The sequence below is a fragment of the Typopeltis vanoorti genome, chromosome 4, assembly GCF_054136105.1.
Source record: "Typopeltis vanoorti isolate ZY-2024b chromosome 4, IOZ_Tvanoo_1.0, whole genome shotgun sequence".
NCBI classification, from domain to species: Eukaryota; Metazoa; Arthropoda; class Arachnida; order Uropygi; family Thelyphonidae; genus Typopeltis; species Typopeltis vanoorti.
The window spans coordinates 7,262,812-7,288,156 of record NC_143552.1 but is presented as its reverse complement, the minus strand read 5'-3'; the positions used below and the strand labels follow the sequence as shown (position 1 = coordinate 7,288,156).

Genomic DNA, 25,345 nt, shown 5'->3' with positions numbered 1-25,345 from the left:
TAAAAACTCTGTTAATTCTTATAATAAATATTAATTCTCTGCTACTAGGTCACTGGATTTGAATTCTGTCTAAGGCACAGTGAACCTCAAACCATTGAAATTTAGTTTTCAACGTAACAGTAAAGCTTTTTTGAAGCAACTTCTGATTTTCATTCTCAAAACCATATTTTGAGTTCAAACAGTATTCGTAGAATTTGACTATTAAGCATTCCTTTGAGTTCTGTTTACTTGCAGATAAATCTTACTTTCACTGATTTTTTTGGTTGAATTATTGTTTAACCACATTATTGAGAAAGTATGAAATTTTAATACCCAGATACATATTTTGGGAATAGTGGACATGTAAGGATACATTTCAACAGACCAAAGAGAGAGAGAAAGTGCATAAACAGAGAAACATAAAATTCTTTAACTTCAAGTTTGGGATATTCATTTTGAGGACTAAAAATTTTGCAAAATAAAGACTTCAATAAGAGATCTCATGAGAGAGTGTACAACAGTATTGGAGTTTATCCTCAGATGTGGATAAACAAAAGAAAAAGTTTCTTGAGGAAGTTGTAATTCTCTTATAGGTAGAGTTAAAAGAGAAATGTTTTGATTGGTTAGGATATAGAGTGGTACTTCAATTTACTTAGCTACCAAACTGCAAATATTTATTAGGATTTAAGACATTGGAGTGTGTGGGTTATAAAGTCTGTGATATGTGATCTGTAAATTCTTGTGATGACCATGATTGTGTGTGTGTGTGAATGTAAACTGAAAGCAGTATGTTTGGAGAGAGAAAGAACTGCTAAGAAAGGAGATGGAGGGAATTGAAGATGTTGGGAGGATGTAGAGGTTGGCTAGTACAAGAAGAATGGGAGTAGTTGTAAGAGAACAGCATCAGACTTCAGGAAGGGGGGGGGGGGAGAGAATGGGAGAGATGGAAAAAATGGAAATTGCAGAAAGTCGAGAGAGTGTAGAAGCAAGGCATCAGAGAGTAAAGGAGAGAGGAAGGTGAGAGAATGGGGGGAGAGAGAGAGAGACGGTAAAAGAGAGGAAACTGCAGAAAGCGAAGCGAGTGTGGAAGCAAGGGATAGAGAGGGAGGAGGGAGAGTGTAAGAGAAATGAGAGAGATATTGGAAGAAGTAAGAATCAGGGATGCAAGTAAGAAAAGGATGAATGAATCAGTTTGGAGTATTATGTATGGAGATTTGGGGTGTGCAAAGTAGAGTGCAAGAAAAGCGCTTGCCTAGTGAAATTATAGAGAGTGTGGCAATGGCAGTGAAGAGGAGATGATGGTAATAGTTGAAAGAATGACCTGAGAGGTAGCGTGAATCATGTAATGTGAGATTTGAGATTGATGTTAGATATAGTGCAGCAGAAATGTGTCCAAAGAAAGATATCGAACCTGTTGCTCCAGTATGATAATACAGAGAGGAGGAGAAGCATGGTGGTAACAAATAAGATGACAGCAAGAATGTGTAGGAAAAGAGGTCTGGAATGTGTGAATGCATGGAGTATGTTTGAGAATAGAAAAGTTATATGTAAGAGATGGATTACATTTGAAGGTAGAAGGGTGCAGGTATTTTGGAGACTGTTTTCTTGTCAAGTGAGTGTATCCAGGCAGGGGAAACTAGAATTGCACAGGTGGAATGTAATAAGGATAGCTCATTTGGGGAGAAAGACTTGAGAAATAAGAGGGTGTACACTATATTACAGAGTCAGGTGAAGTATGAAGTAATGAAGCCAGAAGAAATAAATAGATAAGGAAGTAATAATGGCTGTAAGAATACTGGCAATGCAGTGGTTACAAATGCTAGAAGTATTAGAAATAAAGGGAATTTGTGGCATTGATTGACTCAGGCTCCAAAGGTTGTTGGCATCAGTGAAACAAGATTCTAATGGATAGAAATTGAAGGGTATGGCATATTTTGGCAAAATAGTGAAGGTAAAAGTGGTGATGGAGTATTACTCATGATAAGAGACGAATTGTGCCCTCTCACGGTGGAGAATTACAGTGGAAATAACACCAATGGCTTTGAGAGTATATGATGTGAGATAGATGTTTATAAGACAAGATAATTAGTAGGTTGTTGCTACAGAGACCAGGGAATATAATTGGTGATGAGAAAGAAATGTTTAGGCAAATTAGTGTGAAAAGGGAGCAACCATTATGGTGGTCTTCAACTATAGAGATAAACTGGACAGAGGAGAAATCATATAGTAACCAATCTTTTTGAAACAGCTGTCAGTCCAGTCAAACCCTGTCTTAGGCAGCATGTGATTGGATGGATTATGAGGATCAAGTGTTTTGGATTTAGTCATAGCATCAGAGGATCTAATTGTGACTGAGGTGAGAGTGACCATGTAGTCCTGAATAGGCATGTGGAGGTATCAAAACAGAAAAAAATTATGTGGAATTATAAGACACAAAGCTATTATAAATTTAAAAACCAGCTTACAGCTGTACAATAGATGAAAGAATTTCAAGGAAGAAGAGTTATTTGTGCATGGAAGATACTTAGGAAAAAGTTGTGGACAGCAATGGCAGATTGTATACCTTGATAAAGAAGATCAAGCAATTTGGACTAAAATGGATGATAAAAAAAATAAAAGAGGAATTGCATGTGAGGAAGAGATTATGGAATACATATAAAGAGAGATGTGGACAACAGTTGCATGAGGAATATAGGGCTCAGCCTCAGAAAGTGACTAGTGTTTAATAAAGAAAGAGCAACGTGGATTGATTTTGGCTATGTAAATTACATAGAAATAGTGATGTTAAAAACCCAAAATTATTTCAAAGCCCAAATGTTTATGGAAACTATGAGTTTCATAAATTTGGCCAGTGAGTTTACGAGAACACAGTCCTGAGCATCAGAATTGCATTAGCTTGCACTACTTAAAAGAACACAACCTCTGCCAAGCGTTCATGTTTTGCTATTTATTAGTACATTTTGATAAGGTTTTTGATAATAATCAATACATAATTCTTATATAATTTATATAGTTATGTAATAGAATAATTGTGTTTTTAATTTAACATCCACTATTTCTGTGCAATTTATATTGTTAAAATGAAGTCATAGGACTCCTTTATTATTTATTTTTATGCATTGACCGCTTTATCCTTTATGAAGAACACATTAGATTGTTTCAGTATTAAATGAAAGTTTTTTCTCTCTTAAGGTTTTTTTACTGTCCTCTGAAGAGAACTGTTACACCCTGATATCTTAAGAATGTAAAATTCTCAGTTATCATGGTGTAATATGAAGAGCAAATAAATTAAAAACCCTGCATGAAAGATAATAGATGAATTATTTAAGAGAAAAGGAAATATTCTTGCATCCAATAAAATATTAAGGTGTTTGTTGAACTAACTAACAAATAGAAAGAAAGAAAGAAAGAATATATTAATGTTGTAATATGATATAAAAGAGAAAATTTATCTAAGTAAGACAGAAAAGGATTAGTCATAAGAAATGGTATGTGAGAGGCTAGAGATTAAATTCATAGAAAAATTTTGGAGAGGGGATTAAATTAGAGGCTAGCACAAGAAAAACAACAGACAATCGCTTAGGGTCAATTCCCGGATTGAGACTTCGTTACGGGCTCGCCGATCAAATGATATTTGGCAGAAAAATGCCACCCTATTTGGTCGGTAAAGTCAAGTCAAAAGGGGGGGGGGGAGAAAAGAAGTTAGAGAAGGTGCCGTTAGGAGAGAGAGGGTATAAAAGGGTTAGAACCCCCCCCCCACACACACACACAAGGCTTTTGCACTTTTTACGAGGGGGACTCTTTTTGGGTTTTGGTTCTGTTCCAGGAGAGTTCTTCGCGAGCTCTTTTGTATGGATTTCAAGGTGTTTTCCTGAGTGGCGAGATAGGGGTTATATCTCCATCGTCACAACACAGAAACGAAAGTGACCGGGATTTCGATTCCGTACTTCCTATGTAAGAAGTGAAGAATGCCATATAGTCAAAGAAAAGAAAGCATATTCTTTTTGTTTCAACTCCAGTGTCAACTACGAGAAAGGGAAAGAAGTAAAGAAATCGATGTCCACGTCGCAAGTTGTACAGCCGTTATATAGATGATTCAAAGTGTGTCCTAAGTTACGAGAGGTTAAGACTGCGTAAGCATAGTTCAATTCCAAAAGGAAAGTAGGAAAAACAGATTATCGGAGAGGTTATACCAAGATAGTTCGATCAGAAAAAGGTAGAGGCCCATATGGAAGATTCAAGAAAGAAAGGTACTGTAAAATATATCTCGTGTTAACTAAGATTCGTCTCTATTAATTATCATTATTCTAATACTGAACTGTTGAAGTGACCAAGAAAACAATACTAGGACTTTAGCATATGACAGAATATAATGAAAGTAAACTTACTAATGTTAATATTATATGAGTAATTAAGTGTCCTGAGAATTTTGCATGTCTAATATATTGTATAAGAAAGTTTAAATGTCATAGTAATGTGTCAGTGCAGTAAATGGTTTAGTTAATCTACTTAAGTTTGGATAGTTAAATAGTGTGAATTAATCTTATATGTCCGTGTCAAATGAATTTATGTGTTGAATGTGTATGGCGGCATGATCGTAATACCCATTATAGGATCATAGCTTAATTATTTATGATAAGCTAATGTCAGTTTGTAAATATTTAGTATAGCATTGAATTGAGTAATAACTAATATTTGAATTGTACCATGTCAAGGAATTTAATAAACCTTTTGTCCAATGATAAAACAGTTGTCTAAAATTGCTGTCCAATGCACCACTTGAAAAATTATGAACCTAATCACGCGCGGGAAATTAACGTGTTAAGAAACGAGATAAAGTGTCACGACTGCAACATAGTTTCACTTTCAGACATTTATATTCTTTCTCCTTGTTTTTGTATATAATATCTTAAACTAAATGTCCCAAAAGGCACAGCATAATACAAATATTAGGGATACTAAGGGGGGGGAGAATTAACTTAAGTATTAGTAAAAATTTTGGTGATATCTCGTGTGTAGATAATAGTTGAACATAGATAAAGGGGAAATAACTAGATAGAATAAAAATCATAAAATGGGACTCAACAGAACCAACCTTTTTGAAACAGCTATCAGTCCAGTCAAACCCTATCAAAATGCACTAATTAAAGGCGAATATATGAATGCTTGGACAGTGGTCATATTCTTTTAAGTAGTGCAAGCTAAGACAACTCCGACACTGAGAATTGTATTCTTGTAAACTCTTAAAATTTATGAAACTTTTATAGTTTCTACAAATATTCAGCTTTGAAATAATGTTGGATTTTTAATATCCACCATTTCTATGTTACTAGTATTGTAAGGAGAGAAAAATAGAATATGAGAGGAGACTGGTGCTGCAATCCAAGGAGAATCCCAATGAGTTCTTTGGCTATGTGGTGAGTAGGAGAAAAATGATATTGGATGGAATTAGCTGGTTGCAGATGGGAATCGGGTGTCCAAAGCAGATGAGTTAATACTGAGCTATTTATTGATCACTTTATTAGAATATTCCATCTAAGTACAGCAGGCTTTATTCCTAGAAGGATAGTGAGTAATGTTAGAAGTGAAGGAAGAGGATGTACACTGAATACTGAGTATGCTAATTGTTAATAAGGCACGGGAGCTTAGATGGAATATTACCATTTGTTTTGTGGGAATGTCCTATGGAACTGACTGTGTCATGAGATAGTACCATTGCATAAGGGTCGTATTAGAATTTAGGTATCAAACTATAGGCCTGTTTGTATTTCTTCTGTAGTTAAAAATTTGGAGAAATTGGTAAGAGCTCATACAGAATGTGCAGATGAGGGGGGGCATATTATTTTTTCAGGCCAACATGGATTAGTTAAAGGGTGTTCTTGTTTTGGTAATCTGGTTACCTTTTACACTAGAGTAACGAGCAGTGGACGAGGATAAGTCACACACATACACTGTCATTTTTTTGGTTTTTGCAAAGGCATTTGACAGAATGTCACATTACAAGTTACTTTCAAGTTGAGATATATGGGTTTAGATATCAGATTAGTGGTTTGGATTGGTGATTAGCTCTCTGATAGATATGCACTGTGCAACATGACTGTACAGTGATCACACTAGTGGAGTTCTACAGGGCTTAGTCCTGGGACCATTACTCTTCAATCTTCCTCTTCAATCTTCAATCAACCTGAGGATATATTGTAAAGACACCTTTACAATATATCCTCAGGTCTTTAAAACAACTGAACATCTCCCTGTAGCCCTGTGACGATATCACAGAGAATTGCTTCAATATTAAGGAGAACATTGACTGCAAGAGATAAAATTGTGGTGATCTCATTGTATAAAGCTTTGTTTAGACCACATCTGGATTTCTGTGCTCAGATCTAGTCACTGGGATTTGAAGGGAATGAAGTAACCTTGGAAACAGTAGAGAGATGGATAACATGATGAGAACAAACTGTGAGAGCAGAGTTTGGTGGATAGATGGTAAAGGGAGGATATGATTTGAAACATTTAAGCTGTTGAAGGGTTATTATCTTGTTAATACTGAGGAAATTCTTCATGTGGTAGAACAGGGGAAATTAACAAGAACCATCCCTGGAAGTTGCAAAAGGAAGTGGTGAGTAAAAGGGTAAGAAGTAACTTTTTTTGCATGGAGAGTGATGGTAGCATTGAATGCATTGTCTGAGAGGGTGGTGAATGTGCAGACTTTGGATGAGTTTAAGGAATGGTATGACAGATTTTGTGTTGATCTCCCTTCATATCATCTGCAAACAACTGAACATCTCATCTGTAGTCCTGTGACAATATCATTGATATAACGATTGAAGGTCATGGCATCAGTGTTTTGGGAAGCTAAAGGCATTTTGTTTATTAATTATCTTGAAAAGGGTAAAATAATAACTGGGGAATATTATTCCAATCTTTTAACCAGACTAGACAAAAAAATTCATGAGAAAAGACCCAGTTTGCAGAAGAAAAAAATCATCTTTCATCAGAACAATGAACATGTCCACAAAGGTGTTTCGGCAATAGGAAAATTAAGGGATCTGCACTATGAATTGTTAGAACATCCACCCTATTCCCCAGATTTGGCTTCCTATGACTTCTATATCTTCCCAAAACTAAAACTCTTCCTCGCTGGTCAGCATTTTTCTTGGAATTTGGGTGATTGCAGCTGTAGAGGGGTATTTTGCAGATCTTACTGACAACCACTACAGGGATGGGATAATAGTGCTGGAACATTGCTGGAATAAATGTATTAATCTTAAGGAAGATTATGTTGAAAATTAAAAGTAATTTTGAAATTATAAATTCGTTTTCTTTTTTTGTTGTTAGGCCGAGAACTTTTCAGACCACTTTCATAGTGAAACAGATCCTCAGGTGTTGGCTATTGAGGTCTGCTAAAAATGTTTCCAATATATCCTGGCCATGTTGACTAAACAGACAACACGTTGCTTGAAGTGCAGAGTTTAGGACTGCATTATTGGTCTCTTCTCTGTTTAATTCTTCAATTTGAGGATTTATAATTCCAAAATCTTAAGTTTATATTCCCTTAAAACTGACAATAAACCACAGAACATATCAAGAGTCACTTTTTTTAATACTAGTACTTATTCTCCTGTATTGAACATAGGTGATAGAGATATTTTCCCCTTCTCTTACAATGTTCATATGATGACTAATGTTGCTCTGCTCATTACATCTAGTCTTCAGGCATTATGTAACATTACCAGCGTCACAATTTTTAGTGGTGACCAAATATGCAGTTTTGCTCACAACTGAAAATTTTTTCATAAAATAGTAAAGAAACTCTTACACAAAAATGACCATTATTGACTCAACAAATGAATGTCGTGATGCATGTTCTATATTTATCAATTCCGTAATGACACAGATGTGAAGAATACTGTGTTCATGTCGTATAATTCATTTATTTTATGGTGAGTCCTGGAAATCCATGGCGATTCTATGTAATATTCCTTCTGGGCTGTTATAAAGTCAGAAGTCTCATCCTGGGAGGTCAAAATTTATCACCTACTTACAATATCCTCATTCCCCTCTTAAAAAAAAAAGGGAGGAAAAAAATCCTTTTTCACTTCCTTATATGATCCTTATACATTTTCCTGGAATTGATCTCCTTCATTCTTAAACTACCTATTACACTGTGCAATATCTTCCCTATATTTAGATAATCTTCTCTCACCAGCTTTAAGGTCTGAATCATATTGCCTCTTCTTCTGTTATCTGCCACTTTCCCTGCAGAATACATTCCCTTAGTCTGTTCTCGTATTCAACATTCCAGAATCCTGAGAAAGTCTTTGTCAGCTGCACCTCTGCTCTTTCTCTCTTTCTAAATTATCCAGATACCCATGCATATCTATACAAAGAAATCCTGATAAGGCTTTATTAGTACTTTATGCAATGAACTGTCACTTCCTTATCTCTGCTTGTTAGTATCTTTTCATTATGCTACAATTTTTGGGATAACATGTATGTTTCACTCCAAACTTCAATTCTCTGTAATAATATTAAAAGAATTCACATTATATCACTACTAATTAGATAGTTTAAATCTGATTGTTTTATGACTTTATAAGCTATAGTTATTTTGGAAAGATGTATGACTGATCACTTTTTTTTTTTTTTTTTTTTTTTGTGTGTGTGTGTCTTCAGGTGCTGTATTTTTTCTGTATTCTAATATACCAGAAACCAAATTTCTGTCATGAAATGATTACAAAAGGAGTAAAGTCTACTGTGGAAGCACTTCAACTACAATCCCAAACAGACCTATTAAAGCAAGCTGCAAATGTGCTTATTAATTTAATAAATAGTTTATCATAGTAAAATACTTTTGTTTTAAATTATGTAAAATATTAGGGCATGTGTATGTATTAATCTTTGCTTATTGTATGATCTGTATTTTGTATGTAAGGCAAGTTGATACTTAATGTTATAATTTTATTATCATCTCATCCTCCATTATAATTGCAGTTTTCAGTTATGAACAGTGTACATATTTCATATAAGTAGCAAGCTTTTACAGTTGGATAGCAATTTATTGCATATTAGACACTTATGCACCCAACTGACTTGTACTCATATATTAATTTGCCTGATATTTTTCAGATTAAATACATATTGGCAGTAACTACAAGCGATTTACTCTGTCTAGGTTTTTTATACCTGAGCAAAAGAATCCCTTACTGGAGTTAACACAGTTACTCTAGTAAGGGATTTGACATATTTAAAGTCTGAAGTCAATCAGTTTAAGTTTTCTGTATTTCTGCACTTGTTTTTGATGAGGAGAGGGATCAGTAAACTTAAAACACTTTCACAACAGGTCTACTTTGATACAGTGCCTGTTGACTTCACATCATTTGCCTTAGTTATCCCATAATGTAACATCATTATGAGACTGGTTTCGACCTTTATTGAGCTCTCGTTAATTTGAGCCAGACCCTAGAACATCTCAAGGTTAATTCAATGCATAAGTCACACATTTTCCATATACAAGTAGAAAAAAGGTATAACACCTTATTAAATACTGTAGATGGAGATGGTGTGGAAAGTTTTTCTGCTTGGTTACAGTGTATACTATATGTGAAAATAAATTATCTTGGTATTTTCTTGGATATGGTTCCCACTGATGAAACCTAAATAAAGGTTTCATCAAAGCCAGCCCGTATCAAAACAAGAATATAATTTCATGCAATGTTCCAGCACCATTATCCCATCCGTGTAGTGGTTCTCAGTAAGATCTGCAATCACCTCTTGATTTGAAGAAAAATGCTGACCAGTGAGGAAAAGTTTTAGTTTTGGGAAGAGATAGAAGTCAGAGGGAGGGAGTTGTTATATGTGGTGGTGTTACACTTTTTGGACATCCTTTACATGGATCATCTTCAAGGCTGGTATGGCCACATTTAAACTCGGCAGCCCATTTCTTAATTGTCGAAAACAAAGGAGAAGAGTGTCCATAAACTTTTATGAACTTCGAATGAATTTCTTTTGACGTTAAACCTTCTTTTACTAAGAATTTTATATTGATTCTCGTAGGCAGGCTTATACGTTGGATATGCATTTTTAAATCATTTAGGGAATTGAACAACGTAGATCCGAATATAAATTAAATTATATTTTAATAAATATCTCCGATATTTCGGCAATGTCACGTTGCCATTTTCAAAAGGAACTTACAAAAAAGGCACGCGCACGCAGGAACTACAACACAGTAACTGAGAATGAAGATATGAAGCTATCGTTCTCCTAGAAGTTCTGATGGTGCCCTCTAGCAGGCTAAGTAGGTGTTCTTGGCTGTTGGGCTGAAGGTCTGCTGATGTATGCCTCCCAAATTTGGGGCAGTTGCATACAACCAAATTTGTTGAGGTTTGGGAAGTTTCTTAGGGCTGAGGCTGATTCCATAAATAGTCTTTCGAATTTGTATTTGCTACTGTCATGACGTTCTATTTTCATGTTATGTTCTAAATCCGCCATCTTGGTTCAAGTCACTCTTATCAATATAACAACTAATTGCAAATTGATCACCGATCCAAAAGTAGAGAAATTTATAATTATACTGCGCCACCCTATTTTTAGATTAGTCTATACAAAATAGTAGGATCAATTCTTAATTAAGTTAGCAGTCTCCTCATTTGTTTAGGCCGAATTATTTACTATTCCACTAGGGGTTCCTGCAAGATTCGAATATTTATGAACGGTGCAATAAAAGGGAATTCAGGCAAACACAATATTTAGATTAACAAAATAAAACATTTAATATATGATATATATAACAAATACAAGAATTCTGCTTTAAAATGAAACAATACAATCAACTTAATACATCTTGCTAAGTCACTCATGCCAATTCAATGTTCTAAACTTTCACATACGATTCACAACTTCAAAATCACAAGCTTTCTTAACTCATGTTAATAAAACAAAACTTCTTATTTAATCAGTCTGCACATATCTATCAGCTGTACTTAATGTTTAAATTCACAGGAAGCACTAATCAAGGTAGACAATATTCCAAGCAATCTTATTTCGGACTTTGAACTTCGAAGATATGTTAATGTTAGAATAAACAAACAAGTATGACTACTCTTACCAGATACAATCTTCAATACATCTATTAATTGTGAGCACACTTGTGAATTAACTTATTTACGTTAGCAGAACACATTAATAAAAATTCTTCAACGATTTCAGCTGAACTACTGTTAATTGTGCTTCACTACTCAAAAAAAAAAAAAAAAAAAAACATCAATAAGGCACTGATATCTTTCCTTGTTTACTTTTCTGAAACTACTTAATTTCAATATAATTCTTCTCAGGGCAACATAGAATTAAGACGCAATCCTGGACTAACTGGAACTAATCAGAATTTTTCATTGAATGTCCAGTTCTTTATTTATCTGGATACGGCATTAATTTTCCTTTACAACACAGCTGACTTCACTTGCAGTTAAGTATATGATTCACTATGTTTTGGCTCACTTCTAAACACTATTCTCATGAATTTCTGCCCTAGAGAACTTATAATTTTCTTCCACTTCTTTTGCTTGTATCCTACCTTCCTTCTCGCTCCGCAAAAACTTCCTCTCTCCTCTAATTCAAAATCTTTTCTTTTTTTTTTGTATATAATATCTTTCCTCTCCTTTCAGTCCAAAGGTCACGCTCTATTCGACTCGTGCTTGTTTATTTCATGCGTCTCCATGACAACAAATAAACGCAAACATTTCACTAATGTAATACAATGCTCTACTACTACATGAGTGATTACATAACGTTAAATTTTCATAAATAAGAATAAACAGAATATTTGAGCTACTTAATCAGCCTTTTCATTACGTATAGAATTAATTATAATAATACTTTTCGTTACATCATATATATATTTTAGTTATTATAAATTCTGCACATATTATTGCTTAACAAATTAATAGTAGGTTAAGTTTAGAATAAATATTTAAATAGTAATCCTAAATTAAGGAATAATAAATAATTTTTATACAAATCATGATTAATACATAATAATCAATGTTAAATGTGAATGAAAAAAAATAAATTACACAACATAGTTTCATTCACAATTTAACACTACAGTGTATTACTGTAGCTTTCTTCCACTGTATTCTGTGGCGTGTATCCAGAGCATGGTCTGCAAGACCAGAATGGCTGTACTTGTGAAACCGGATGTAGTCCTTGTGTTCAGAAATTCTGATATTCACTGTCCTGCCTGTTTGGCCAAAGTACGACAGTTTACAACTGCAAGGGACCTGGTATACGCCAAGTAGGTGGAGTGGATAAGGGATGCCAATTTTCTGTAAGGCCTGTAACAGGAGGTGAGGTCATGTTTTTTTAAAATTTTGGTAATTTTTTCCGAGGTGCCTCGGATGTAGGGAATGGTGATGAATTTAGAGTAATCTTTGTTGTGGAGAGTGGGGGGGGGGGGCTATGATTTGTAGATTTTAATATTTTTTGGATTTTTTTGGGGGGGGGGGGGGTAGCCATTGGCTGAGAAAGTGTTGAGAATGTGATTTAGTTCAGTGTTTAGGGCCATGTCATTAGAACAAATTAGTTTAGCCCTGTTGTATAGTGTTTTCACCACTCCATATTGTTGTGAGGGGAGGGGAGGGGAATTGTTGGTGAATGTATCTGCCTGTATAGGTGGGTTTTCTATAAACTGAGAAAACCAAGGTTCCATCAGGCTGGTGGGTGACTTGTGTGTGTCTAAGAAAGGGAGGCTGTTGTTTTCCTCTTTTTCCAGGGTGAACTTGATTCTGGAGTATTGGTTGTTTAAGTGTGTAAGGAAGGAGAGGAGTGTTTCAGAGCCATGTGGCCAAATAGCGAACACATCATCAACGTAGCGGAGCCATATGGTTGGTTTTTGTGGGGCAGAGGCTAAGGCTTTTTCTTCAAAGGTCTCCATAAAGAAATTGGCCAAGGGTGGGGAGAGTGGTGAACCCATGGCTGTCCCCCACATTTCCTATTTGTTTGTAGAATTTTCCCTGCCAAACGAAATAGCCTGAGTTCATTGTGAACTGAAATAGGGCTGAGATATCGGGAGAAAATTTAGCCTGGATTAGCTCTAAAGTTTCTTTGAGTGGGACATTTGTGAATAAGGAGGAGACGTCAAAGCTGACCATTATGTCAGTATGTTGGAGTGTAAGGTTTTCTATGCTGGCTTTGAAGTGGATTTATTAAAGTATAATTTAATTTATATTCGGATATACGTTGTTCAATTCCCTAAGTGATTTAGAAATAAGAATTTTATAAGTGCATGATACTCAATTTTATCCATTTCAAGGGATACAGACAACACTTTTCCTTCAGACAGCTGTATAAAACAATATATACTTCTTAGAATAACTTGCAATTTCACATGGATACTTATGACAGATGTACCAACTTAGGAAAAAAAACCTTGCCGATAGTGTTGCCATCTATGGTCGAGAACTTTTCATACTACCCTCTTACAAGGGAGGAAAGAAAAAAAAATTTTTTTTTCTCATTTCAAATATAGCCATATTTGATCTTTCAAGATTTGTGATAACATTAGTATATTCATTTTGCAAATTATAGTCTTGTCTATAAATTGTTTTCTTGCATTTGAAAGTCTGGACTAATAATCATATTTTGAGAAACTTAGACTTCTAGAGCATGTTGTAGATTAAGAGAGTATCTTACAAAAATGTATATTTTTATAATGTTGATGAAATGATCCTGTTATTTACATTTCATCGTCGTCAAATTCCTGACATGTACTCTCAAGGGGTGTACAGGATATGATAGTACTACATGAAAAACTTACATCATTACTAAAGTCCTATTTACTTGTTCTACAATTTTCCTCCAAATCAATCTGTTACCTCAAGACCAACATTAAAGATCTTATATTTCTATCTTCTAAGCTATTTTTTACTGTATCAATCCACCTATACCTTGGTCTTCCTTTGGGACTTTTTCCTACCAACCTGACAGAGAACACTTGTTTCACTAATCTTTCCTTCCCATTCTGTTTAAGTGACCATATTACCTGAGATTAGCTCTGCTAACACATTCCTGAATATTAACAATGTCAAGTTCTTGAACACTGTTTTTTATACAGCTAATTTAGTGTTTTTACTAATTTCTCTCTTATTTAATATAAATGTATTTAGTTGGGTTCCTGCCAATACCAGCTTTGTTGACTATTTCCATATTTAATTTATCATCTTCGCTTATCATGTTTAAGTAGCTGAAATGTTTTACTTGTTCCACAGTTTCTCCATTCACAACACAGTTGACATTTTCAATGATTCTGCCTATTTTCATTGTCTTTGTCTTTTTATAGCTGACCTTCATACCATATCTATTACAACAGTTATTCAATTTAGTCAGTGAATCTTGCAGACTAGTAGCGGATTTATTTAGAAGTATGACATCATCCACATAAAGCAAAGAGCTGAGATTAACAATCTCCAATTTTCATATCATGTTTAATATGAATTTCCTTCATAACGTAATCCATATAGATAATGAATAACAGAGGGGATAATGTACATCCTTGACTGACACCAGATTTAACATTAAATTATCTTCTTGTACTTCCTTGAATTCTAACTGCTGACTTACAACTCAAATAAAGACTAAGTATTGCTTGATATAATATCCCATTGACACCATACAACTGTAGTGTTTTGAATAGCTTCTCTTGGCACCTTGTCATATGCCTTTTCCAGATATACAAAATTTAAATACAGATATTTGTTATATTCCCATGATTTCTCAACTATTTGTCATAAATTGAAAATCTGATCCTGACAGCCTCTATTTGGCCTGAATTCAGCTTGTTCTTCACCAAGCTTCCTTCCACAATTGTTCTTCAAGTATACTCGCATAAATCTTACCAGGAATACTCAGTAGAGAAATACCTCTATAATTTTCACATTCAGTTTTATTTCCTCTTTTATATGTGAGTACTATGAGAGCTCTACTCCAATCATCAGGAATTCGTCCTTCTGTCCAGGCCTTCTGAACTATGCACTGCAGCCACTTTAAGACTTTTATACCTCCATTCTTGAGCATTTCTGGTTGAATATCATCTACTCCTGCTGCCTTTTCACATTTCAGGCTTTTGATGGCTTTTTCTACTACAAGTATGGATATGTATTCCTGATTGCATGCCAGGATGATGTTTTTTACCACTATCCTGTCACTGATTGTTTCATTTAGCAATTTTTTGAAGTAATTACTCCATATCTCAAGGATATATCTATCTCCAGTTTTCATGTCATCTTTATTATCTCTAATTCCTTTTTCAGCACTCATTTCTCCACTTCTGAGCTTCTTCAGAATATCTTGCCACTTTCTTGATATTTATTTTCCATGTTCTTACCAAAGTCTTCCCATGACTTTTGTTTAACTAGTTTTACACAGTGTTTAGCTTTCTTACATTTGTCTCTGTATTCTCTAAGAGCACAAGCTGACTTATTTGCCAGGAACTTTTCATATGCTTTCTTCTTCAATTAATGTTTTCTTCAGGATTTGTCATTGAATCCAAGGTTTAGTTCCTGTACTCAAACTCGTCATTTTTTCTTGAATAATGCTTTTGTATTGTAGTCTACAGTTCAAATTTGAGAGCTTCTCAACTTTTATTCACTTTAAAACTTGCTTACATGTTCTTCTTTTCAATATGGAATTCAATTTTATCCTGATCAAGATTGTCCAGTTCCCCATTCTGATATTTCCCCACATCACTCTACTTGTTATTGCCTGCCATTCAAGATTAGCCTATATTTAGTGTTGAATACTGTGGCTACTCCTTCTTTTCCTTGATTGTCATTGCCTGAATATAACATTTTATATTTATTGCTCAGAAAGATCTCACCAGATCTAAATGGTGATCACTTCCAATTTAAAATCCTTGTACACTCTAGTATCCTGCACCAGTGAGAAAACATCACTATCAAAAACAACATAGTCATTGAGACTTTTCTTATTCCTTGCCTCTTCTCTTCATGTGAATTTGTGCACATTTTTATGTTGGAACATTGTGTTAGTAATAACCAGTCCATGTCCTACGCAGAAAACCAACAGGTATTTGCCATTATTATTAGCTTTGATCTTTTCTCCAAATTTTCAGAATATATTTTTGTATGTCTGACAATCATTTCCTACTCTGCTATTTAGATCCCCAACAAGGACCAACTTTTCCTTTTTCATTGTGTCAGCTGCTTTCTCTAAAGCAACTAACACAAAAAAATTCCTCCACTTCTGCCTTAGTACAACCTTCTGTGGGACCATAGGCATGTATATGATTGTCCAGTTCCCCATTCTGATATTTCCCCACATCACTCTACTTGTTATTGCCTGCCATTCAAGATTAGCCTCATATTTAGTGTTGAATACTGTGGCTACTCCTTCTTTTCCTTGATTGTCATTGCCTGAATATAACATTTTATATTTATTGCTCAGAAAGATCTCACCAGCTTTTGTCTCTTTTGTTTCAGTTATCCCTATTATGTCTATCTGTTATATATCCAATTCCTCAGCTAGCTCCATTTCTTTCTCATTCAGGCTTCTTATGTTGATAGTACTGATTTGGAACTCAGTCGATGTTGAGTTGGGGTGTGTTTTAGGATTTGTTTCAGTGGCTAACTTTTTGCTGTTCACCCTGGTTGCCTGGCGAAAATGATGGGGGACCTTGTTTTACTGGCTATCACGACATGAACAGAATTTCATGACAGCTAGGGCAATGCCCTAGCTGGCATGAAATTCTCTCATGTTATACCATCATTTTATATTGTGGTTTAAGCCAATAAAAATACAATTTGGTCATCTAAATTCCAAATTGCCAATCCATCCTCATTCGTTCAGTATCCAGTTAGATACTTAACAGGGTGCACCATGAGAAGGTGAGGATTGGACATTAGGTCACAAACTCAGGTCAGTTCTCTGCATTCCTTTAGAGACTATGTGGAGATCTCCTATCAGTTATACAGCTTTGACCTAGTTCTCACAATCTTCTCCAGCAACTTAAGTGCAACACCTGACACACAGATAAATCTCTAGTTTGATGCTTGAGTTCTATCACCTTCTTTATGAAGTTTTCCTGTTCCTCTTGCACACCCAGTCTCTCATTTTCCATATTCATGCCACTCACTTCCTCATTCATAACCACCTCTTCAGTCTCTGCTATCTTACTCTCCTGCTCTTCCACATCACTTCCCACTTGATCTGATACATTCTCTGTACTCACTTCTCTACCTTCCAGCAGCAGTCTCTCCAAGCGACTCACACCATACCCATTGAAGTCGATCTCTCTTATATAATTCACTTTGTCCTTCAAACTCATTCCACATGTAATATTCTTTTAATCTGTCTCTTATTTTACTATACCATTGTAAAAAATTTCCTTCACTTAAAATTATAGAAGTGCAGTTCACATTTATACCCTCAAAAATATACAAAAAGAGAAAAGGTAATTTTGAAAATACAAAATCCTTAAAGATGCATAATGCATTAACAATCAGAAGAATGGGATGAAAATTTTAACTGCCAGTAATAAGAAATGAAATCAATGGAACTTGCTCCAAATAGTTGCCCCATTCAATGACAAGCAGCATCTTATGGAATACACAAAAAGTTTATATATTACATTAAAGAGTTCCAGTTAGTGTCTACTTTAATTTCATATTCAATATTATTTCCATGTTTTACTGCCAGGTACCATGAGAGATCTACTCCAATAATCTAAAATTCAAACCTTCTGACAGTCTTTCTGAATTATCAAAGTTTTATACATCCTTCATAACTCATCATTTCTGGCAAAATATCATTTGCTCCAGCTGCCATTCTAAGTTTCAGATTTATTATTATTACCCAAGACCCCATGGAGTGAAAGGCTCATCTGGGAGGTCCTTTTATCATACACACAGCTCATCATACCACGCTTTAAATTCTCACTCAAATTCTCTGCAGACACCACACTCTCAGGCAAGGCATTCCAATCATTCATAACTCTGCATGAAAAAAACCTGCTTCTCATTTCCCTACTCACACCAGCTTTATACAGTTTCCAGGGATGACCTCTGGTTCTCCCCTGATCTCCCACTATTTTCTGTAGAACCTCTCCAGCATTGATCCTATAACAACCGCTTACTAACTTGTAGGTCTCTATCATATCTCTTCTCTTCCTCCTGTCCACCAGACTCTGCAAAGTGCATTTTCTCAATCTTTCCTCATACTTGACATTCCAGAGGTTAGAAACTACCTTAGTCAGTCGCCTCTGGTCCCTTTCCAGTATCTCTTCGTCCTTTTGAAAACCAGATGACCAAATCTGGGCACAGTATGTGTGACCTAATCAAAGTCTTATACAATGTAACAAGAATCTCCCTACTTCTACAATTCAGTGTCCTCTGCATCATTCCCGGAAGTCTTTGTGTTGTCTTCACAATTTTGGCTGTGTGTCCCCTAAATTTCAGATCCTTATTAACTATCACCCCCAGATCGCTTATTTCCTCCACCTCACCAACCATAAATTCTGCATCCCATCTTTGTTTTCCAAATTTTAAAATCTTACCTATTGCAACATTGAACTCACAATCCCCATTCCCAATCACTCAATTTATTCGAGTCTTCTTGTAAGACCACAACATCTTCTCTACTCTTGATGGTTCGTCCCAACTTCGCATCATCTGCAAACTGAATATCTCCATCCAAATCTTCACCAATATCATTAATATACAAGTTAAACAATAATGGCCCTAAAACAGGCCCCTGAGGTACACCTCTAGTGACTTTCCTTTTCCTGGATATTGCTCCCCCATACACAACTTGTTGATACCTATCAGATAGCCAGTTTCCGAACCAATGCACTAATCTAATATCCAACCCCATCCGCTCTAGTTTGCCTATCAACTTATCATGTGGTAATCTATCAAAAGCTTTTGTGAAAGCTAAGTATATTGTAAACGGTTTCTATTTCTTGCTATTTATAAGCCACTGTTATTATTAATTTTTTTTATATAATCCTTTCTTATTCACACTATTGCGTACTTAGTTTATCTACCTTTCGCACTACGAGTTTTATGCCTACGTATACTAGAAAATTTATTTGATAAGGCTGCGCCACCAGTATCTTTTAATTGGCATAAAACGCAGTAATACGGCCAGTTGATCTCTCTTTCTCTAACACAAATTCCTTCAGTAAAACCTGACACAAACAGTCGTGGTCTATTTGCACTTAACTATACTGCTATCTTACTTGGTTTCCTGCTCACAAGTCTGAGTTTATTTAGGAACAGTGCATTGTAAAATATAATCTCATTGTTAGATGGTGAAACTTCGTCACTCATTTTTTTTTTCTCTTTTTTTTTAACTCTTTCCTTTTCATCTTTAAATTTTTCTCATCTTTTAATAAATTCGCTTCTTCATTTACAGCAGCGAAACTATTTCTTATATCTAATATAAAACCAACTAAAGACTGTAACAAATTATTAGCTAAAAACAAATCCATATCGGGATCTTGTAGAGATTTACTAGTAACATGTATTCGTTGTAAAATTTTGTCCCACACTACTGGCCAAGACGTCTATAGACGTAAGGGTTATCATGGATGCGAAGTGCATATTAAAATTGTAATACCATTGATGTTACATTGAAATATATGATGGATACAAAGCGTATGAGGATGCATATTTGACCCATAATATCTGGTAAGGTGGTTAAAATTGCTGTTTCTGGTTTCTCAAAATGTTCAGCATGATGAGCTCTAATTTAGAAATAGGTTTTTCATGAGGAGAAATGGATAGTTCAAGTAATGCGTCTTTCATTGCAATCAATTTAAGCTTGCTAATTAAGGTAAAAATAGGAACTTCATCAACTGTAAAGTTCAGATATTCTCACTAAAAATAAAAATTTTAAATTTACGGTAATAAAAATTGTTGCAAAAATCGTCACATTTATGGAATTACAACATAGATCAAAATATAAATATAAAACGTTTCAGTTTGCAGTAACATGCATAGTATGCCTCCCTGGTTGACAGAATGGTTATTGTATCTGCTTTCCAACCATTCAACTTTAGCTGAAAGGTAAATTTTGTCGCCTAGTGCAAGACCATCTTACTTACTGGAGGCCTGAGATTCACATAAAAATCATACATATATATATATGACAGAATGATCATTGACTCGGTTAACATACATAGTTTTAGGAAAAAAATTGAATGACTAGAACTGAGATTTAATTAAAAAGGTTTTAATATAAACACACTACTAGTTTCGGCCTGTAACAGCCTTCTTCAGGTGACATTATAAAAGAAAAAACACTAAACATTGAGGGTTAAAAGACTATGAACAACATAGACAGTCTTTATACATAATTAACATTAAAACGTTGTAGTTGTATTTGAAGCTGTTCTTTCATTTGTTGTATTGTTGGGAGAGTGCGTGCTTGCTGCATCTCGTGAACGCCAGTACATGATTACAGCTGAATGACTATCCGGGAGGTTGTAGCTTAAGTTGTTATTTAGATGAACAGGATTGAAGATGATTTCTCTCGATTCCACAATTTTTCTCTCTATTTCGTCACTGCAACGGAAGATGTTTGTAGATTTTTCCCAGCAGACTTTGTGACTTTGGTTATCATCATTAGGATTAGCTGAGAAGAGGATATGACTTGATAATGCACTTGCTCGCTGTCTCTTGTAAGTAATGTCTCTCATGTGTTCTTCCATACGCATTTCGACAGATTTGTCTGTCTGCCCGAAATAAGGAATATCACAGTCACATAATATTTTATATACGCCAGGGTATTTGAGTTGATGATGACAAGGTTTTGGGTGGCTAATTAAGGAACGGATCTTTGGAAGTGGAGTGAACAAGGTTCTGATATTGTATTTTTTTAGAACTTTTGCTAATTTATGTGAAACAGTACTTATGTAAGGAATAGATATATTGCTTTTGAATCTATTTGTTTCTTCTGAGTGATGTCTGGGAGGATTAAGAAGGAATTTGTTAATGATTTTCTTGGAATATCCATTAACTTCGAAAGAAGTTTTCAGATGGTTTATTTCTGTAAGCAGTTCATTTGGATCATCAAGAAGAGAACGAGCTCTATGTCCCAAGGTGGAAATTATTCCAAGCTTATGAGGAGGAAAATGATGGGATTGACTGTGCAGATATCTGTTGGTATGTGTGGGTTTTCTATATATCCGATAAATGGATAATTTTTCTATAAACGGATAATTCCTTGCCTTTTCTTGATGTCAAACTGACTCGCTCTTCTGCTGGTAAACTAAAAATATCGATATATAGAAAACCCACACATACCAACAGATATCTGCACAGTCAATCCCATCATTTTCCTCCTCATAAGCTTGGAATAATTTCCACCTTGGGACATAGAGCTCGTTCTCTTCTTGATGATCCAAATGAACTGCTTACAGAAATAAACCATCTGAAAACTTCTTTCGAAGTTAATGGATATTCCAAGAAAATCATTAACAAATTCCTTCTTAATCCTCCCAGACATCACTCAGAAGAAACAAATAGATTCAAAAGCAATATATCTATTCCTTACATAAGTACTGTTTCACATAAATTAGCAAAAGTTCTAAAAAAATACAATATCAGAACCTTGTTCACTCCACTTCCAAAGATCCGTTCCTTAATTAGCCACCCAAAACCTTGTCATCATCAACTCAAATACCCTGGCGTATATAAAATATTATGTGACTGTGATATTCCTTATTTCGGGCAGACAGACAAATCTGTCGAAATGCATATGGAAGAACACATGAGAGACATTACTTACAAGAGACAGCGAGCAAGTGCATTATCAAGTCATATCCTCTTCTCGGCTAATCCTAATGATGATAACCAAAGTCACAAAGTCTGCTGGGAAAAATCTACAAACATCTTCCGTTGCAGTGACGAAATAGAGAGAAAAATTGTGGAATCGAGAGAAATCATCTTCAATCCTGTTCATCTAAATAACAACTTAAGCTACAACCTCCCGGATAGTCATTCAGCTGTAATCATGTACTGGCGTTCACGTGATGCAGCAAGCACGCACTCTCCCAACAATGCAACAAATGAAAGAACAGCTTCAAATACAACTACAACGTTTTAATGTTAATTATGTATAAAGACTGTCTATGTTGTTCATAGTCTTTTAACCCTCAATGTTTAGTGTTTTTTCTTTTATAATGTCACCTGAAGAAGGCTGTTACAGGCCGAAACTAGTAGTGTGTTTATATTAAAACCTTTTTAATTAAATCTCGGTTCTAGTCATTCAATTTTTTTCCTAAAACTATATATATATATATATATATAGGATTAAATCAGTTCCAACTTTATTGCACAATTATTAAGATTTATTCAACTCCAGATTTGATTTTTTTAAGTTGCAGTAATAAGCATAATAATTCCAGCTTTAGTTAAAACGTAGAGGCAATCAATAGTAACGATAACTTGCTATGCTCGCTAACATTCACTTTTTTACTCGACATTTTACCCTAAAATAACTAGAATCGTGATGAACTGAAAAATAAATTTAATTTATAAATAATAATAAACTTGAAAATCAAATGCTCTGTTTATGTGATATAGAAACTGCTCTTATCCACTAATTAATAGAAATAGCAGCAGCACACAAAAAAATCCCTCTGTTGTCTCAGAAACGTGTTTCAAAATGATTGCATGTTCAATACTCAGAGATCTGTTCTTTCATAACAGGATTCTGGGAAATCACAGGGTGAAATATTCTTAAGAACGTTATGGATTAAACTGACCATATATTTAATCTCTGGATTAAACTGCTAAGTCAGTGATTGGTCAACACAAGTCAAACATTTACTAAGAGAAAATTTCCAGAGAAGAAGATTGGAATTTAGTAATATTGATAAGAACAATAGTCCAGGTAGTCCAGAAGCGAAAACCATCTGTGACAAAATGAAACTAGTTTCTTCTTCTTCTGCAGCTTTTCCCACTTAAGTAGGGTCACTGTTTGTGGTGAGTCTCCTCCACAGCCTGCTGTCTTGGGCTGTAGCCACATCCAAGTTCTTCATCCTCAAGTTCTTCTCCACCATCTCTTCTTTGGCCGTCTGCGTTTCCTCCTTCCCTGCACATCCATCTGCATGACCTTTCTTCCCACATACTCTTCCTCCCTTCTCATCACATAACCAAACCATCCCAATCTCACCTCCTGTATCTTTGCTCCTAAGTTCATAACTTTCAACGTTCCCCTTACATAGTCATTTCTCAGATGATCCTTTCTGGTCACACCGCACATCCACCTAAGCATTCTCATCTCCGCTACCTCCATCCTGCTGATGTTATTTTTCCTCAGGGCCACAGTACCCATAGCATACGTCATAGCTGGTCTCACTACTGTCCTGTAGATTTTGCCTTTTAGATTGATCGGCACACTCTTATTGCATAGCACTCCAGCCATCTCTCTCCAGTTCTTCCATCCTGCATCCCACTTCCTTCTCAGCCTCACCATAGTCTTTCATTGTTGAACCTAAGTATCTAAAGTCACTGACCTTCTGGATGACATCTCCTTCCAGCTCTAGATCTGTCTCCTGGTTGCCATTCACATTGCAACACATATACTCTGTCTTACTTCTGCTCAGTCTCTTTCAGTACTTTCCTCTAACATTTCAGTTTAGCTGCCACTTCTCATGATTCTGCACACAGCACGATGTCATCTGCATACAATATAGTCCAAGGCACGTCTTCTTTCACTTCCTCCATCATCACCTCCATCACAATATTAAACAGGAATGGACTTAATGCTGACCCTTGATGCAAGCCAACTGTCACTGGAAAACTTTCTGTCTCTCCAAGGCAGGTTCGAACTCTTGTCTTCACATTTCTGTACATCTCCTGCACCAACCTGACATATTTCTCCGGTACCTTCTTTTCCCTCAAACACCTCCAGACTTTTTGCCTTGGCACTCTATCATATGCTTTCTCCTGATCAATAAAAAACAGGTGTAGCTCCCGTTGCTTCTCTCGAAACTTTTCCATCATCTGTCGTAACCCACAGATAGCATCTGTCATTGATCAACCAGGCATGACGCCAAATTGCTCTTTTGCAATCTCCACCTCCTTCCTCAGTCTCCCATCAAGAACCCTCTCTTGGATCTTCATTGTGTGGGACATCAACTTTATTCCTCTGTAATTCTTACAGTCTTGGGCATCTCCTTTACTCTTGTAGATGGGGACAAGAGTACTTTCCCTCCATTCCTTGGGTATCTGTTGACAAACTATTATGAACAGGTCCCACAGCAGGTCAATTCCCACTTCCCCTAGTGCCTTCCATGCCTCCACTGGGATCCTGTCAGGGCCTACCGATTTTCTATTCTTCATCCTCTTTATGGCTTCCTTCACTTCCAATCTACTGATGTTCAGCACCATCCCCTCGTTAGGCTCCCCTAATGAGGAAATGAAAATGAAACTAGTTTATTTAATTAAAAACACAAAAATACAACCAATTTATTAAATATATCTTTATAGAGTTCATAATTAAAAGGACCCTAATAATAATAATAATAGATTTCTATGATGTGTCTCATCTTGTTTTGGTATTATCAAGTTATTCTGAAGCATTATGAATTTTGCTATTTTATTATTATGCTGCTAATATTTCTTCAAATGCAACACTTTTTACAACAAAACTGGCTAAGTTATGAATATATCTGTTTGCAAATATGCTCAAAATCCCTTTGACCTAATAAAAATGTAGAATGCTGATGAAACTTTATCAGCATTCTCTATCTGTTAAAATGCAATTATTCCCCCTTCCCGTCGTTAGCAGATTATTGTCTTTATCTGCACTGTATTACTTGGAATTTCTTTACTGTCCTATGATATTTGACCTTTTTTTGCTGCACAATTTATTTGTCTCTCTTCCCAAATAAAAACGAATTTCACATGTGCGAAAATAAATAATCAAACCATTTGTTTGCATTGGAAATATTATGTCAAATATTTATATTTTTTAAATAACATTTATTGAAATAAATATGACATTTTGCTTTCTTTCCTTGCAAAATAAAATTATATGGGTTGCACATTTCAATTTTAGGATCAATTTTTTTTTTTTTTTTTTAACGAACAACAAATGATGTTAAACTGCATTACTCAGAGTTTCCGATTGTGAGTTTTTAATATCAAAAATTTATATCCAATGGTATTTTATCAGAGATTTTTTGCCTTTGTCTTTTGCTTAAAACTGCAACTATGTTCAATTACAGCTGAACATAGCTACTACGTTAGTTGCAAAATAAAATACTTATTTTTAAATATTAAATTCATAATATAAAAACTAGAGGCTGCTGAAAAATTTGTGAGGCTTCCTGCTTCCATTT

The 25,345-nt window shown here is 35.2% G+C and overlaps 1 protein-coding gene across 5 annotated transcripts in view; it reads left to right on the top strand.

Moving 5' to 3' along the window:
• The window catches only part of LOC150107090 (uncharacterized), a 277,723-nt gene that overhangs the window by 235,509 nt on the left and 16,869 nt on the right, over nt 1–25,345 (top strand). For 2 of the 5 annotated variants that reach the window (XR_016548229.1, XM_090391628.1), the window contains exon 10: nt 8,656–8,790. The exons of 1 other annotated variant lie outside the window; for it this stretch is intronic. Coding sequence is in view for 3 of the 4 variants with exons in the window: in XM_090391628.1 (XP_090247754.1) it covers nt 8,656–8,790 (135 nt within the window). In the remaining variant the exon portion in view is untranslated. Of the gene's footprint in view, nt 1–8,655; nt 9,141–25,345 lie in introns of those variants that run through there. 2 more of the 5 variants (XM_090391629.1, XM_090391627.1) reach the window with 1 other exon arrangement.